This window comes from Leopardus geoffroyi, chromosome B4 (genome assembly GCF_018350155.1).
Source record: "Leopardus geoffroyi isolate Oge1 chromosome B4, O.geoffroyi_Oge1_pat1.0, whole genome shotgun sequence".
In the NCBI taxonomy this organism is placed as follows: Eukaryota; Metazoa; Chordata; class Mammalia; order Carnivora; family Felidae; genus Leopardus; species Leopardus geoffroyi.
In genome coordinates this window covers 58,853,005-58,869,717 of record NC_059341.1, presented here as the reverse complement: position 1 = coordinate 58,869,717, position 16,713 = coordinate 58,853,005, and the positions used below count along the sequence as shown (strand labels likewise).

Sequence of the window (16,713 nt, the reverse complement as noted above, 5' to 3'; positions counted from 1 at the left end):
CCATTAGGAAATATTTAAGCCCTATTAAAATATATTGTAAGTTTTGCTCTATCTACAGAATTGGGGGAAAAAATGGCACCTCTTGGACTTCTTCTCCCCAGAGTATAACCTCCTTTTTTTAAATAAAATATTACTGAACTATGAGGATAGTTAGTCTAGTGGCTTACAGGTTTGCTTACTGTTTTAGAATGGAAACTATATTTGAATATTTCAACTCCAATAGCTTACCTGTGATCTTTATCATAGAAGAAGCTGATCCTGTATCCTCCTCTTTCTCACAGAGTGACTTACAGACAAGGTCACCAGAAGCCATATTCAAAATTTCTGACCCAGAATCTATCAACAGGAAGAAACTAACAGCATGAACACTATGCAAAAAGAAATTATTTGCTTATGTTCTTTTCATTTGCACTCACCTCAGCAGGTCACAGAAATCAAGCTTCTAGTTATAAAACTAACACTCTATTTTTATATCTTTTCCAAGTTCACTCACCACTTGAAGTCACAGTACTCTCTGTGGATGAAATGTGTCCAGGAGATGACAGTGTGGAATATTCCCTGTCAAATGAGTAGAGAAGACATTTTGGAGTGTCAGGTCCAAAGATTTCCTTAAAAATTAACAAAATATGCATTCTAATTCACATATACAAACAGGCAAACCTGGACTGTGGCAGGCTCTTAGGATACAAGCATTCAACACCATTCTCCTAAAGACAAAAAAAAGGAGGAAAACCAAGTTTAACAATTTGACATTTTCCATTCTAGAGAGGTTGTTTTAAGCAAACATTTTCATAGGGTTTTAAACGAACCCGTATTTACTTTGCTCTTTTTGAGAGGATATGGGAAGGAGATGGTATAGTGCAGGCTGATATACATACTTCCTCAAAGTTGTGCTTGCAAAAAAAAATCCAATTTTAAATATACTTACAAGTTCAATATTTAAAGAATACCTGATAAATTCTCGGGCAAAACAAATTCTAAACTTAAAGGGCAGATAGAGTTTATTTCATGAACTTAAGTTGTCTTTAAACAGAACATTCTATGTGGGCGTAATAAAATATTTCTATTTATGGAAATGTTATTCAACCTAAAACTTTTGACCTGGTGATTTAAAAATGGTTTTCTATTTTCCAGCTAGACAAATCATACATTTTAAACTTAATCCCATTCTCAAAGATCTGAGGGATTACATCGACATCACCACCTACTACTCGCGCTCAAAAAGAGCTTAACAAAACTGTAGTCCCAGCCTGTCAGGGCAAATGCTTGAAAGTCTTATTTGAACTTCTTAATCTTGATCAGGATTTCCTAATTTGGGGGGAACTTGAGGACATTAGGGTTGATTAGTTCACATGCTCTCAAATAATGCAGTAGGAACATGGGTTACTCTTTAACAATATGTTTTTCTGATAAGTATATTTTCATTATTATTTGGTTTATGTGGGAAATAAAATTTAATATTGAAAACTGAAACCATTCGAAAATACCAAAAACCTGCACAGACCATTCAAAGGTGAAGACACTTACATATTCTATAATCAAGCAGAGAACTTATTAACAGCCACAACCAAACAGGTTTCAATGGAGGGATATTGTATATCACACCCAGTATTTAGAATCTACCCCAGATAATATGGACTATAGTCACAGAAAGGTAAGGATTTAGTAAGAGTTTGCTGAATATGTAGTTATGCAATGCAATCACAGCATTCAAAATTTACAGAAGTCCTTTTCATATATCGTCTCCTTTAATTCATCTAACAACCTTATGAAGTGGGTTTTAGCAAGAAAGTATTTACTTATTTCAGGTAAAGAAAGTAAAGCCAGTGAATCAAATAATTTCCCAGCAGTATTCAGAATAGTAATGTAAGCTTCCAAACCCAGTTTGGATGAAATACAGTGTCCTCTCTACTGTAAACAGAACTGTCTCTGAGATACCCTAACCCAGGCTGTTGGTGAGGTACAGACTTGCCAATTATTGTTTTAAACAGGTAGATGATTTAAACATAAATGTTTACAACGTTCACCTCAAATGTTTAGAAATATCCACAAACTTGCAAAGCAAGAATTTATACCTAATCCTCTTATATATCAGTGTGGAACAATCTTCCCTATTTCATTTTGTCTCTGCTTTAAATGCCTTTGGGTCAGATCATGCGTGCCTGAAGCCTCTCATGACATCAGCTTGATATAATTCAACAACCTTCATCAAAGGCCCACTTTGTCCCAGGAACAGTGACAGAGGCCGGAGGCACACTAAACTACAGTACTTGTCCCACAGGAGTTTGTAGGCCAGTCAGGAAGACAAATGCCTAAACCAAACCATAAATTATAGGCAGCATTGCACCGAGGAAAGTAATATGCACAAAATAGACTGGGGTCATATTTGAATTACATTTTTTTAAATGTCTTTATTTTTGAGAGAGAGAGAGAGAGAGAGAGAGAGAGAGAGAGAGAATGAGAACGTGTGCAAGGAAGGGGCAGAGAGACAGGGAGAGGAAAGAGAATCCCAGGTAGGCTCTGCAGGGTCAGTGCAGAGCCCAATATGAGGCATAATCTCACCAACAAAACTGTGAGGTCATGACATGAGCTGAAATCAAGAGTCAGGCACTTAACTGACTGAGCCACCCAAGTGCCCTGAATTACATTTTGAAGAGAAATTGTACCTTATACCCTACAGGTAAATGATGATATCCCCATCATTAAAATAGTTAATAGATTGTATTAGCAATTATTACATGCTTATTTAACTATATTCCAATATACAGGTAAGAAATGAAGCTATAAAAATAGTAAAATATTAAATATCCTTCAGTTTTATTGAATATCATACTTCATAAAAGTCAACAAGGATTCATTCCTTGATAATTTAAAAATCAGACCCCCTTAAAATCCTATAACATATAAAAATTTGATTATATATGTCTTGAAACACTTGCTGCTGTGCTATAATACATATATAATAATAATAATAATAATAATAATAATAAATTATATTGTACTAACTAAAAAGTTAATTTTTTCAGAAAAAGACTTCTTATACCTATTAGGGTTGTGGATACCTGTATCTGAATTTAAGGGGTATGAAATTTTACCTTATACTTAAGTATTTTATACTTAATTAAGCTGGCTTTCAATATGAGAAAACAGGAAACACATCATTTTTATAAACTAAAAAAATGTCTATTATTTAAACTCAAAATAATAAATACAGCAAAATACGGTTTACCTCCATTACAAATGAGTCTCATTTGCTGTAATGCTCTGCGTAAGCCCTTCTTCTGTTTTAATACCTTATATGTGAAACATTTTAGAGAGAAGCTTTTTGATAAACGTAAAATATTTATGGATTAAATAATAATTCCGTTATTTTGGAGAAATGTCACATTTAGCAGCCACACATTACTACATTGTTCAGGAGCAGTTGCAAGGTAAGCAATTGGATATTATTTCCAATTCATTAGTCTTTCTATATCTCACTGATCGGAAAAATCCCAATAGACAACAAACATATCTCAAGCCTAGATTTTCATAAATTGGTCCAAGCATTTTTCCCTTCTTACAGAATAACTAGAAAAACGATTTTTTTTTCAAATTTAGATTTCTAGTTAATGAAACTGGCAATATAAGTCCTCAGGGTGTCTGTGCATATTGAGTGGGGATGACAGACAACTCAGCAAAAATTTTCTACAATTGTGCTTTTTTCCCCCCAGCTTCAAGTCACCACTATTCAAACCAGCATCCCGGACCCACAAGAAACCTAACCTCCACAAAACAGCTATAAATACTTGGCAGATCATGAAAAAGATAAATTTCTGGATATATTTTAAAACCAAGACAAGTTAAGAAACTGACTAAAAGCAAGAAAAAGAAAGTTCAGATGACAGACTTACTTACATGTAGAAGACTGGCTCAAGTCAATGAGTCTAACACATGTCGACAGCATAGAGCAGGAAGAATGTTCTTCCTGTGCAAGTCATTCAAATAGCAACCTGCATAACATTTACATGAAAATCCGTGACCAGCCCATTTGCTTTTGACAGCAAGCGTCTAATGGAGGGTGGGGTAGCCAGGTACTCATGGAACAAAGTGAGACATATTCTCCCATGGGCTGGGTCAGCAAACGCAGGCCACGCACACAGGCATACACACACACACACACACACACACACACACACACACACACACCAGGATTATTTCAATATTTAGATAGAAAAATATGAAGAATAAGATATTATTATTAATATTTAGGTTATTAGTAAGAGTAATTAATAGGCCTAGATCATCTCCCAGGATTACTTTATTTTTGCTCTTTTAGATAAAATGTTTCTTTAGCTATAGATTTTATGACCAGAGACCCTTCCATTTGTGTTACCAATGTAATTTTTACTATTAGATCTATTTTAGATGATCGGTACTACTCCAATAAATTCATAGGGTTTTCTGAGGAAAAAACCTGAAAAGAGTCTATATATAGGCTTCTTTCATTCTAACTTAAAAAAAAAAAGTCCTTGACTCAGTGTTGGTTTCAATGTTGTAGAAAGAGAATGTAAAATCGAATACCAAAAGATCACAACTACTATAACCTAAACAAAACTAAATTTCCTCACAAGCTTTTTTTTTTGTACCTAAAAGGACACCACACCCTCAGATCTACAGGACGCACCTACCAATCTGAGGTTCATTTATAGTACAATTATAAGTCAACTTCTATATGTTCCAATTTTGCAACTGGCAATGTTATTTATTCTCCAGGTTATGACAGACAATGACCAGAAAATCTTCTGAGATATTTCAAAATTGACTCTGTCCTTTGTCTCATAAATCATCTCCTCCTAGTGATAGTATATCTTAGACAAAAACATGTAATAACATGGAGGAGACCTCAAAGACCTATTTTTTTAACAGCCAAATTAAAAACAGAGAAATTCATCTTCATATCCTCCGATTGTGACAAGGTATTGTCTTTTTTTTTTTTTTTTTCATTGACGTATGGTTGACATACAATGTTTTATTAGTTTCGGGTAGACAACATAGTGGTTTGACAATTCTACACATTACATAATGCTCATGAGAAGGGATCTTTTGAGCTTCACACTGCTGATAATTCTGATTCTGGGTGACAGCTATAGCTGCTTTCTGAGTGTTTACTAGGAAACAGGTACTTTGCATACATCATAAAGTGTCTTGGTGGGGTTAGATCTGAGACTGAAGTAGGTAAAGAGAAGAATCCATTTCATTGTCATAGAATCTTCATGAAGCTCCTTAATTCTCTGAGTATGTGGGGACACACATAGGTACCTAGGCACACCCCCAGTTTGGCTCTTCGGTTGCTGTTCAGACTCCATGGTGGGAGCATGTGATTAAGAAAAAGAAGACAGACTACAAGGAGAGACAACTGGGCCCTGGAGAGAAACTGCCAAGAGTGAGGAAGAGTTGAGGAAGTCGGGCTAAACAGACCGCTGGGCCGCCCCCCACTGACAGGAGCCACAGTACTGGAGTCAGTGGGAGACGGCTCCTGGCCACTGTGCCTCCCAGCCCACTGGCTTATCTCTGTATGCACCTTGACACAGAGACGGTCATTTTAACAATCCCATCACAAGTAGTCCGCCCCCCAACACTGTAGTAGGACCTTGCTCTGAAGTACTGAGACAAGAAAGGAGAATCCTCTCTGCTGGCCGGGGAGTAAAGATCACTAAGGTGATCAGGCACAGAGCTCCAAAGAGTTAAGCATGGAGGGCGTGTGGGGATTATGGGTCACAAACAAAAGGCCTGCAGAGATGTGAGTGCTGAAACCAGCTTCCTTTCCCCTAAGCCTCTCAGGAATTGAAGCATCCTGCCCTGGGACTCACTAGTTGGTCAGGCCTGAAGGACATTAGGAGATATTGGTATACACCCCTAGAGGCTCTTGGAAATGTTAAGACAGGACCCCATAGAGAAGAAAGGCCTTCCTATTCATCAGCAAGTGGGGAAACAGAATTAAGGTTTGTCTTTTCTTTAAATATAACTGATTTGGTTTGTTCCCATGGACTGGTTAGGCCAGAACATAGCCATTGCTTTATGCATATGCGTACATGTAATGCATGTATGTGTGTATTTGAATCCTCCAAAGAACCCTGAAAAGTAGTATCTCTGTTTCATGGGGTGGGAGGGTAGGAGGGTGTCAAGAAAATTCAGAGAGGTTAAGCCACTTGTCCAAGTTTACACAGCGAACAAGTAATAGAGCCAGTCTTAAATCCAGGCCTGCTTGATTCCAAAGCCTATGTGATGTGGCTATAATTCTAAATCATTACCAGAAAAATTTTAAATAAATACGAAAGTAACAGAATAGAATAAGTAAAATTTGTGTACCCGTTCTGCAGATTCAGCTATTACCAACCTGTGGCCACTCTGTTTTGTCACCCACTAAACCCACCCCCGCATTGTTTTGATACAAATCCCAGATATCATAAATATTTTAGTCTGAATCTCTAAAAGGCGAGGCTTAGAAATAATTTATTCTCTCTTTTTTTCTGCAATATTCCAAATAAATGAATTTTCTGGGTCAGTAGAGTAACTCCATTTTTCCCAAAAATGTCTTAAGCTGGGCCCCAAATTATTTACTATGAGATGTTCTTTTTGAGATAATAATCTTATTAGAGTCCTTTGCTCACTCAAATAGATCCTCTTAAGAATACGGATGTTCAGGGGCGACTGGGTGGCTCAGTTGGTTAAGTGTCTGACTTCCGCTCAGGTCATGATCTCACAGCTCGTGGGTTCAAGTTGCTTGTTATGAAGGCTCTCAAGAGTGACAAAAATCCTAGAGTTTGAAGCCAGAGACGTAAGAAAAATACCATAATTTATGGGTCACTGGGATAAACACAGATTACATTTTCTGGCAATTTTTATCTCACATTTCATTATAAATCCCTGTACTTATTAATGAGAATGCTTAGAAAATTGTTTTCTAAGGAGAATTTTCTATTACTTATGAAGTGGGGGGAGTTGAGGGGTAGGAAGGTAGGATTTACTCTCATGAGAGAGTGAATCATGCAGTGAACAGGCTGCAGAGATTCTTCAGGGGAGAAGAAACCTGGAAAGGGAACAGTGAGAATTAGTGATATCAGCTGCCAAGTGCAGCAGACAGACTGCTTCCTGGGGACTCTAGAAGAAATGGCACAGGATACAGCATGAGAACCTTCAGGGAACCTATACGTTTCCCCAGGAACGTTGGGTAGGAGTTTCCATTGTGATGTGTTAGCTCCTGCTTCTTAATGACATCAAGACCATGTGGGGGGGGGGGGGGGGGACAACAACAACAACAAAAACCAAAACTCAGTCACATAGCCTAATGACAGTGTATTTGGAGATCCTTTTAGAAAAATAAAGAAGCTCATTTCCTAGCCAAAAAACTACTTTCAAGGTAATTATGATCAATTATTATGAGTGAAAGTTCTAAATTCAGTGTTCTAAGAGGAGCCATGAGAAAGGCTTATTTTTTGAACGTGGACAACCAAGAATTTGAATCCCACATTTGCTAGTTACCAGTTGAGTGATCTTGGGGAAGTTACTAACCTCTGTGAACTTCAGCTGTGTCATTTGTAAAAGCAGAGAATGCCTACCAAAGTTGCAGAGAAGATTAATAACATGGCATGTGGAAATGCTTTCCTACAAAGTACCTGGTACACAAGTGATGTTTGTTTCTTCCCCATTCTTGGTAAAATCACTGCCAGATAAAAGGGAAATTACTAATAACCAAACATCCTGTAAGCTTCCAAGTTCAACTTCCTTTATTAAACTTACAATAACTGCTAACTAATAGCAAAATAGATTCATTTCCTTTTTCTTTCCTTTTCTTAGCTACTCAATAGGATGGGTATTAAGGAACAGAAAAATGTCAGATACACACACTTAAAAGGAATAATAAGAACAAGTCATATAACTTAGCAGTGAAAAGAACCCCATTTATTAAATGGGCAAAGATCTGGGGAGATATACCTCCAAAGAAGAAGCACATTGGTCAAAAAGTACAAGAAAAGATGTTCGACACCATTGTCATTAGGAGAATGCATACCCAGTCCGTCAAAACCTACGTCACACCTGCCAAGATGGCTATAATCAAAAAAGGGACAAATGTTGACAAGGATGTATTGAAACTGGAATCCTCATGCATTACTTGCAGGAATATAAAATGGTGCAGCGACTTTGGAAATCTGTTTTATAGTTCCTTGAAATATTACAGATACCATACGATGTAGCAATTCCACTCCCAGATATATGCCCAAAAGGATACCCATATGGGTACAGAAAAACTTATACACTAAAGTTCATAGTAGCATTATTTACATAGGTAAAAAATTGAAACAACCCAAGCACTCATCAGCTGATGAATAGATAAAATGTGATATAGACATACACTGGAACATTATTCAGTCATAAAAAGGATTGAAGTACTTGTAACATGCTACAACATGGTGAAACTTGAAAATATCATACTAACTGAAAGAAGTCGGCCACAAGAGGTTATTCCATATATATGAGATATCCAGAATAGGCAAATGCATATACAGAGAAAGTAGATTAGTGATTCCCTAGGACTGAGGGTTTGGTGGGAAGAAGGGATAGACTGTTGATGGGTATGAGATTTCTTTATGGGATGATCAAAATGTTCTAAAATTGATTTTGATGGTTGTTGTGCAATTCTGTGAATTTAATTAAAAGCAGTTAATTGTTCTACCAAGAACCATAAAATACCTAAAATACCATAAAATAAACTTAACCAAAAATGTAAAAGATCTGTATGCTGAAAACTATAGAAAACTTACAAAAGAAATTGAAGAAGACACAAAGAAATGGAAAAACATTCCATGCTCATGAATTGGAAGAACAAATATTGTTAAAATGTCAATACTACCCAAAGCAATCTACACATTCAGTGCAATCCCAATCAAAATTACACAGGCATTCTTCTCAGAGGTAGAACAAACAATCCTAAAATTTGTATGGAACCACAGAAGACCCCAAATAGCTAAAGTACTGTTGAAAAAGAAAACCAAAGCTGGAGGCATCACAATCCTGGACTTTAGCCTGTATTACAAAGCTGTAATCATCAAGACAGTACGGTATTGCCACAAAAACAGACACACAGACCAATGGAATAGAGAACTGGGAATTGGATCCCCAAATGTATGGCCAACTAATCTTTGAAAAAGCAGAGAGTATCCAATGGAAAAAAAGACAGTCTCTTTAACAAATGGTGCTGGAAGAACTGGACAGCAACATGCAGAAGAATGAAACTAGACCACTGTCTTACACCATTCACAAAAATAAACTCAAAATGGATAAAGGACCTGAATGTGAGACAGGAAACCATCAAAACCCTAGAGGATAAAGCAGGAAAAAACCTCTCTGACCTCAGCCGCAGCAATTTCTTACTTGACATATCTCCAAGGCAAGGGAATTAAAAGCAAAAATGAACTATTGGGACCTCATGAAGATAAAAAAACTTCTGCATTGCAAAGGAAACAATCAACAAAACGAAAAGGCAACTGACGGAACAGGAAAAGATATCTGCAGAGGACATATCAGATAAAGGGTTAGTATCCAGAATCTATAAAGAGCTCACCAAACTCACCACCTGAAAAGCAATCCAGTGAAGAAATGGGCAGAACACATGAACAGACACTTTTCCAAAGAAGACATCCAGATGGCCAACAGACACATGAAAAGATGCTCAACATCATTCATCATCAGAGAAATACAAATCAAAACCACATTGAGATACCACCTCACACCAATCTGAGTGGCTAAAATTAACAACTCAGGAGAAAAACAGATGTTGGCAAGGATGTGAAGAAACAGAAACCCTCTTGCACTGTTGGTGGGAATGCAAACTCGTGTAGCCGCTCTGGAAAACAGTGTGGAGGTTCCTCAAAAAATTAAAAATAGAATTACCCTATGACCCAGCAATAGCACTAATAGGAATTTCTTCAAATGATACAGGAGTGTTCATTCATGGGGGGTATGTGTACCCCAATGTTTTTAGAAGCACTTTCAACAATAGCCAAATTATGGTAAGAGCCCACATGTCCATCAACTGATGAATGGATAAAGAAGATGTGGTTTATATATACAATGGAATACTACCTGGCAATGAGAAAGAATGAAATATTGCCATTTGCAACAACATGGATGGAACTGGAGGGTATTATGCTAAGTGAAATAAATCAGTCAGAGAAAGACAAATATCATATGTTTTCACTCATATGTGGAATTTGAGAAACTCAACAGAAGACCATGGTGCAAGGGAAGGGGCAAAAGTAGTTCCAAACAGAGAGGGAGGCAAATCATAAGAAACTCTTAAATACAGAGAACAAACGGAAGGTGGATGGGGGGTCTGGGGGAGAGGGGAAAATGAGTGATGGGCATTGAAGAGGGCACTTGTTGGGATAAGCACTGGATGTTGTATGTAAGCGATGAATCATGGGAATCTACTCCTGAAACCAAGAGCACACTGTATATACCATATGTCAGCTAACTTGATAATAAATTATATTTAAAAAATTAATAAAAGCATTTACCTGAATAAGTTGTTTAATATGTAAATTATATCTCAAGCAATTAAAAAAAGGAAGAATACTGGATTGTTAGATCCTGAAACAGAACTGTCTGCTCCTTTTGACTGAGAAAATTATGGAACGTGGTTTCAACTGTAGACAGAGGGATCACTCCATACATATCTCCATAACCTGGGGAGTTTGCCTAAATGACGTGTTATTTAGTGTTATTCTTTTTTTGGTAGAAAAGTACCATTAGCGCCTAACTGCAGCAATGAATACTCTCTGGGAACTGCCCTACTTTGTGACTTTTTACAAAGTACCAGCACTTCAAAGATTATCTAGGTTTGACTTCAATTCTTAGACAGACAATGAGACCTAAGACTTATAGTCGTTAGTAAATTTTAAGTCCCAAACCAGCCTGCCTCTCGAATAAAATATTCAGCATACTTCACCAAAATCTCCTTTTGTCTATTTATCCTTTAGCTTGTACTACAGAAGGAGTAGAAAGCCCCCAAATGACTGAATTGTAATTTCTTGTCAAGAAAGGTTGACATTTCTCATGCATCTGTGTTTTGTGGTATAAGATTCACACTTGCTATAAGAGTCTCCATAATACTTCAAAAAAATATACCATAGAAGAGGACCAGGATATGGTCGTACTAAAAGTAAAGGTGAAATATACTCAAATGCTCACTTCCATCCTTAGATCATCATTCATCCTGAGGCAACCTGAAAGATCTGTTCCTGAGTGGGGGCCAACTTCAGGGCCTGGGCACCTGGCAACAGAAAACAAAGCTCCTTACTCCTGATGGAAAAACAGAGAATTTCAGCTAATACCAAATGTTTCCCTTCCCTGCCTCAGCTTAACCAAATTTCTAATTAAGTTCATGGTTTAAGTAAGACATAAGGAAAGCCAGCTCCAACCTCCACCAGAGAGAGATGGCAAACCATAGAGAATCTAGCCAAAAATGGAAATAAAGAATTTGCAATTCAAAGTCTTGTTTCTGCATCCTTGATACAGAAAGGAAATTTCACCGGGGTGGATAGTGCTCACAAACCCCACTGACATTTCAAACTTTTCCTGAGGAAGGTCAGTCTGTGTACTCAGAAAGGTGAGCACAGAGGAGCTTGGGGAGAGGGAGGGTGTGGGGATAAGGATTTGCAAAGGCTCATTAACCTTGAAGAAGAAGGAATAGAAATGTGATCAAAACCTATCTGAAAAAGTTAACTTAGAAGTATATAGTATATTTCTAAAACCTGGGAAACATTTTGGGTAGCCCAATTTGTCTTTTTACATTTTAGAATGGATGTTACGGAATTCAAAGTGCAAGAAAACTGCACTTCAAGAAAACTATAGAGATACCTTTAAAATTGTCAATTTTCAGAGTTAGATAAGTTCTACAATAAAACCTTCTTACTTAACACATTATGATCTCAGGATTCAAAAGTTTAACTGATTAGAAGCTTAGGCAATAGGAATAGGGCAAATATATTTGGCTCTTTTAACTTACTTGTGTCTTCTAGTCACATCCAAAGCACCATCCTCTATTTTCACATGGTTGGGCCTTTCACATGCATCTTGGATTCGGTTGGCTACACCTGAGAAAGGTGTCAACTCCAGTCTTGGAATCACTGTAAGACTCTCTAGATGCAAGGCATCTGCAGAACAGAAAAGAATAAAAACAGATATTTATTTCTGGTTTAGACTATATTTTACGTATATACATACATACATACATATTCTTTCCCTCCTGAGAGATGGAACTATTTCTGAAAAAGCAGAAGTCAATTCAATTCTATTTTAACATAACCCTCCCCCCCAACCTTGATGCCTCGTTGTATGAAGTGAAAATGCCAATTTTTTAAAGCAAGTTGGGGAGGGGGCAGAAAAATCCCTGCCTACTAAGCAATTAAAGGGGTCAGCAATTTGCAACCAGAGGGTAAAATCCAGCCTAATTTGTAAATAAAGTTTTACTGTATCACAGACACACCCATTCATTCAGTATTGTCCATGGCTGCTTGTGTGATACAACAGCAAAGCTGAGTAGTTGCTGCAGAAACCATATAGCCTGCAAAGCCTAACATATTTACTATCTGGCCCTTTACAGAGACAGCTTACCAACTCCTGAAGAGAAAATTGTCAGATGCTGTGACTAGAAGTCATCAAAGACACGAAAGAAATAGGGTGACAAACTGTTTTTTGGAGAAAAACATCTTGTTATGTGTTTTTCTGAGTATAGGAAAAAGAGTTTAATGGAAAAAAACAGCCTTTGGAGTCAATCACAAATTTTTAATTCAAATCCTGGCTTGGCCACATACTAGCTGTGTGATCTAGATAAATAACTAAACCACTCTGAGCCTCAGTTTACTTACATATGAAGTGTAAGTAATGACAAAATGACCTTAGGCAAATTACTAACTCACTGTTTCTGTTTGTTTATTTATTTATTATTTATTTTGAGAGAGCAACAGAGAGCATGGGTGGGGGAGGCGCAGAGGGAGAGGGAGACAGAGAATCCCAAGTAGGCCCTGCACTGTCAGCACAGAGTCCAGTGCAGGGCTCGAACTCACAAACCATGAGATCATGACCTGAACCAAAATCAAGAGTTGGACACTTAACTGTCTGAGCCACCTAGGCGCCCCTGTTTCCTTATCTTTAAAATGGAAATGACATTAGCATCTACCTAGCAGGGAGGTGATGATTAAAGGAGGTAACAGCAATGTTAAGAGCAGAGAACTGTGCCTGGCATGCAGCAGGCACTCATAGGGACTGTTGACATTGTGATCACGTTACTACCCCTGGGTTAGTGTGAACAAAGTCATCTAGAGAAAGCACGAAGCTGTTGTATGATACAAAAAGGCCATTAGCAGTGGCAGCACTTTTCCCTTCTCCACCTGAAATGACCCACAGATCACTCTACTTTCTATTTATTTCTTCTTAACTTTATTTGATAACCATCCCATTTCTCTTGTCATTTCAGAACCAGGCATTAACTTTTGCTTTCACTCACATCTAGGTTGTGATGAGAGATGAGAGATGTCACTGCTTTGAGCATTTCCTAAGAGAAAGCTCATTCTCCTTAGCCTGGCCTTGAGTAATAGCCCACATGTAACCTGCAACTTGCTCCAAACTTATATTCTACTATATCCCAGCCAAACTCCAGTTTCCAAAATGACTTGTCCAGCTTTGATTCTTCTTCAAACATTTGAAGCTTTTGCATTCTTACTTCTGTTTTACTTTGTTTTTCCCTCATGCCATTCTCCTCAGTTAGAATACCTTGTCCATGATTTTTGCTTTTCCAAATGCAACCCATGTTTCAAGGCCTGGTTCAACTCTCATTTCTTCTACGGAGATTTCTCTGAGCCCATTCTTTTTTTTTTTTTTTTTTAAATATATATATATATATATATATAGATAGATAGATAAAGTTTATTTATTTTGAGAGAGAGAGAGAGCGTGCGCGCGGAAGCAGAAGAGGAGCAGAGAGGGAGGGGGAGATAGAATCCCAAGCGGGCTCCATGTGTCAGCACACAGTCCAATGTGGGACTCGATCCCACAAACTGTGAGATCATGACCTAAGCCAAGATCAAGAGTCAGACACTTAACCAACTGAGCCACCCAGGTATCCCCTCTGAGCCCATTCTAATCTCCCTGATAATCTGTGAGCTATTTTAAGATTGATTCTTTATTATACATAATATGGTGCTTTGCACAGAGTAAGTGTTCAAACATAAGTTCGTTGACTGAATTCCGGGATAAATATCCAAGTGTTCAACAACTTTTTCTGTGCAAATATAATTGTGATTATTTTCTCATTCAAAAAGAGCCCTACCCTCAGCCATGCCTGACAGGGTATAAGAGGAGGGCTATCCATGCTTACCCAGCAGAGGTGTGTACCAGCATGTATGTTTGAAAGTCAGGGGTGCCTGATGTATTCTTGCTTCTTGACTGCTATATTGTTTATGGCAACACTGCTTCTGAACAGAAAATTAAGTACTGTTAGGTATCTAAAGGCATGTAACAGTATGTTTCATTATCTACTCTCTTTATCTCCAAAGGCAGAAAGACTATTACCGGTCTCAACCCTGTGAGAGAGGTCCAGAAGAAAATAAATGATGTCAAGTAAGAAAGCTTTCATCCTCTTGAACAAAAGGTATACTTTACCCTTTTGTGGGTAAACTATAATTCTCATTAAAAATCACAGTTCAATAATTTAACAGAATTATATCAATTCCCAATAATCGAATTCTCATATAAACAAGAGCTTTGAGGAAAGAGGTATGGGTGAGGGGCAAGCTTAGTTATACAATATTTCGTAATGATACCACAATCAAATTTAAAATATTGCCATACTGTAGGGTCTACCAGCATTGTATGCATGTGTGTGATAAAGAAAAAGAATAGGAATCCATTGCCTCATCTCATAATCTCCCAAAGAAAAGTGGTAGAGTTTAGAGTTCTGAGACTACTGACACATACTGGACTTAACTTTCTATTTTGGCATAGTAGTGGTTTGCAACAGGCACTTAACTCGTTTCAAAAAGCTTAAACTTACCAGTTTTTCTTGAAGAGGTTGTTGAATTCCATCCGTGCAGGACAGGGGATCATAGTGAGGAAATTCCTCATCTAAACAGCTCTGTCATGAGAAAATGGTGGAACATATTCAAAGACAGAACGATGACAGAGTCAAAGAAAGATGCAAAACATATTATGCTTAAGAGAAGATATGATGCTACCTGAGGAGGGTAGTTATTGGCCAGTTCTTTCTAGTGTTCAACTTTAAGGGAAGAGGTTTGTAATTGTAAAGCTTTCATTTTCTTTTCTTCATTACTTGTTTTAGAAATGAAATCCAACTATCAGGGACAGGAAACACAAGGGCTCTGTCATTGAAATCTTTAGGCAGAGGCCAAAGAAGCTTGGTGGAGACATATCAGTGTAGTGAAAATGGTGTCTATGAAAATTTTATAGCTATCAAATTGTGGCCCTAGTCCAAGAGGTAGATACATATCGATCACAGTTATGCTATAATATAAAATCGTATTGGTGTTCCTAATATGATTAGAGAACATTTGGATGTGGAGGTTTTTCCACTTCAACTTATTATAGGGGGCTTTCTAGGCACTCTGCCTAGCTTAGTCTCCACATGAATAATTTTTGTTCTACTTAAACAGATGTGCCTGCAATACACCCTTGGAAACAGATACATGCAGACATCACCCCTCTCTTTCTTCCCTTCTCCAGTCCCTCCCCCCCAGTGCCAAACGTACCCTTCCTTATGTTCCTCATTTAAGAACAAAAAGGAGAAATTCACCAAGTATCATGAGGGAAAGAAATACATTGAACTCTGCCATGGATATAGTGAGATATCCAGACAGAAAGGAGTTGAAAGTTTAATTCAGACAGGAGAAAATAAGAGACAATAACCATCCCAGCCCATCCAAGAGTACACATTCAACAGTATCAGAAAGGAAGTGCCTAAGACTAAAAAACTGGCCCTTTGCTAATAGATAAATTCTCAAATGTTTCTTCTTTGAAAGATGTTATTAGAAGCCATTCACTAACGTGAGTTCTCTCCTCTTGTTTTGCTAAATGCTTTCAGTGCATAAGAGAACAAAGTCCCCAGGAGGATTTTCTTCTAAATTGGTTATTTTATAATCAAAATCATTATCTATTATAAATTAGCTTCAAAACCTTACACAGATTGGACCTCTTCCCCACAGTAAACACACATCACAGGTTTTTTTGTTTGTTTTTTACCTGAAACGGTAAGCCATGGCGTCGTCCTTTAATTAACTTCTTTCTCAGTGGCTCAACTGTTGCTATAAAAAGAATTCATAACCAGCTTAATATGGACATTAGTAACCCGCTTTTTCCCCTGGTTAATTTCATAAACTTTTAACAGTTTTAAATTTGGGGCCTGAGGAAAGGAGAGGGAAAAGCAATGACTTCTGAGAACACTGTTCTCAAATCATGTCCTGGGGCAGTGGATACAGAGAACAAAGGTTGGAGAGGCTAAACCACTATCACTCTTCGGTATTAAAATTAACCTTGGTAGATGCAATTGTCTTCTAGAGGTGAGTCATAGCATTATTTCACCTTCACATAGGAATACACCTGAGAGGTCATCAGTCCAACTGCCTACAAGGTAGAAATCCTCTCTCCAAGCAGCTTCTG

General features: G+C 37.6%; 1 protein-coding gene across 4 annotated transcripts in view; it reads right to left on the bottom strand.

Annotated features, from left to right (window-relative positions):
- Window positions 1-16,713, bottom strand: part of IRAG2 (inositol 1,4,5-triphosphate receptor associated 2) — a 142,430-nt gene that overhangs the window by 34,457 nt on the left and 91,260 nt on the right. Inside the window, exons 19-26 of one of the 4 annotated variants that reach the window (XM_045465457.1) lie at window positions 16,297-16,358; window positions 15,095-15,175; window positions 14,420-14,516; window positions 12,050-12,197; window positions 11,233-11,314; window positions 661-707; window positions 494-558; window positions 229-336 (exon numbers count right to left, since the gene is read on the bottom strand). In XM_045465457.1, the coding sequence (XP_045321413.1) occupies window positions 229-336; window positions 494-558; window positions 661-707; window positions 11,233-11,314; window positions 12,050-12,197; window positions 14,420-14,516; window positions 15,095-15,175; window positions 16,297-16,358 (690 nt within the window). Of the gene's footprint in view, window positions 1-228; window positions 337-493; window positions 559-660; window positions 708-3,897; window positions 3,962-11,232; window positions 11,315-12,049; window positions 12,198-14,419; window positions 14,517-15,094; window positions 15,176-16,296; window positions 16,359-16,713 lie in introns of those variants that run through there. The other 3 variants (XM_045465454.1, XM_045465455.1, XM_045465456.1) reach the window with 3 other exon arrangements.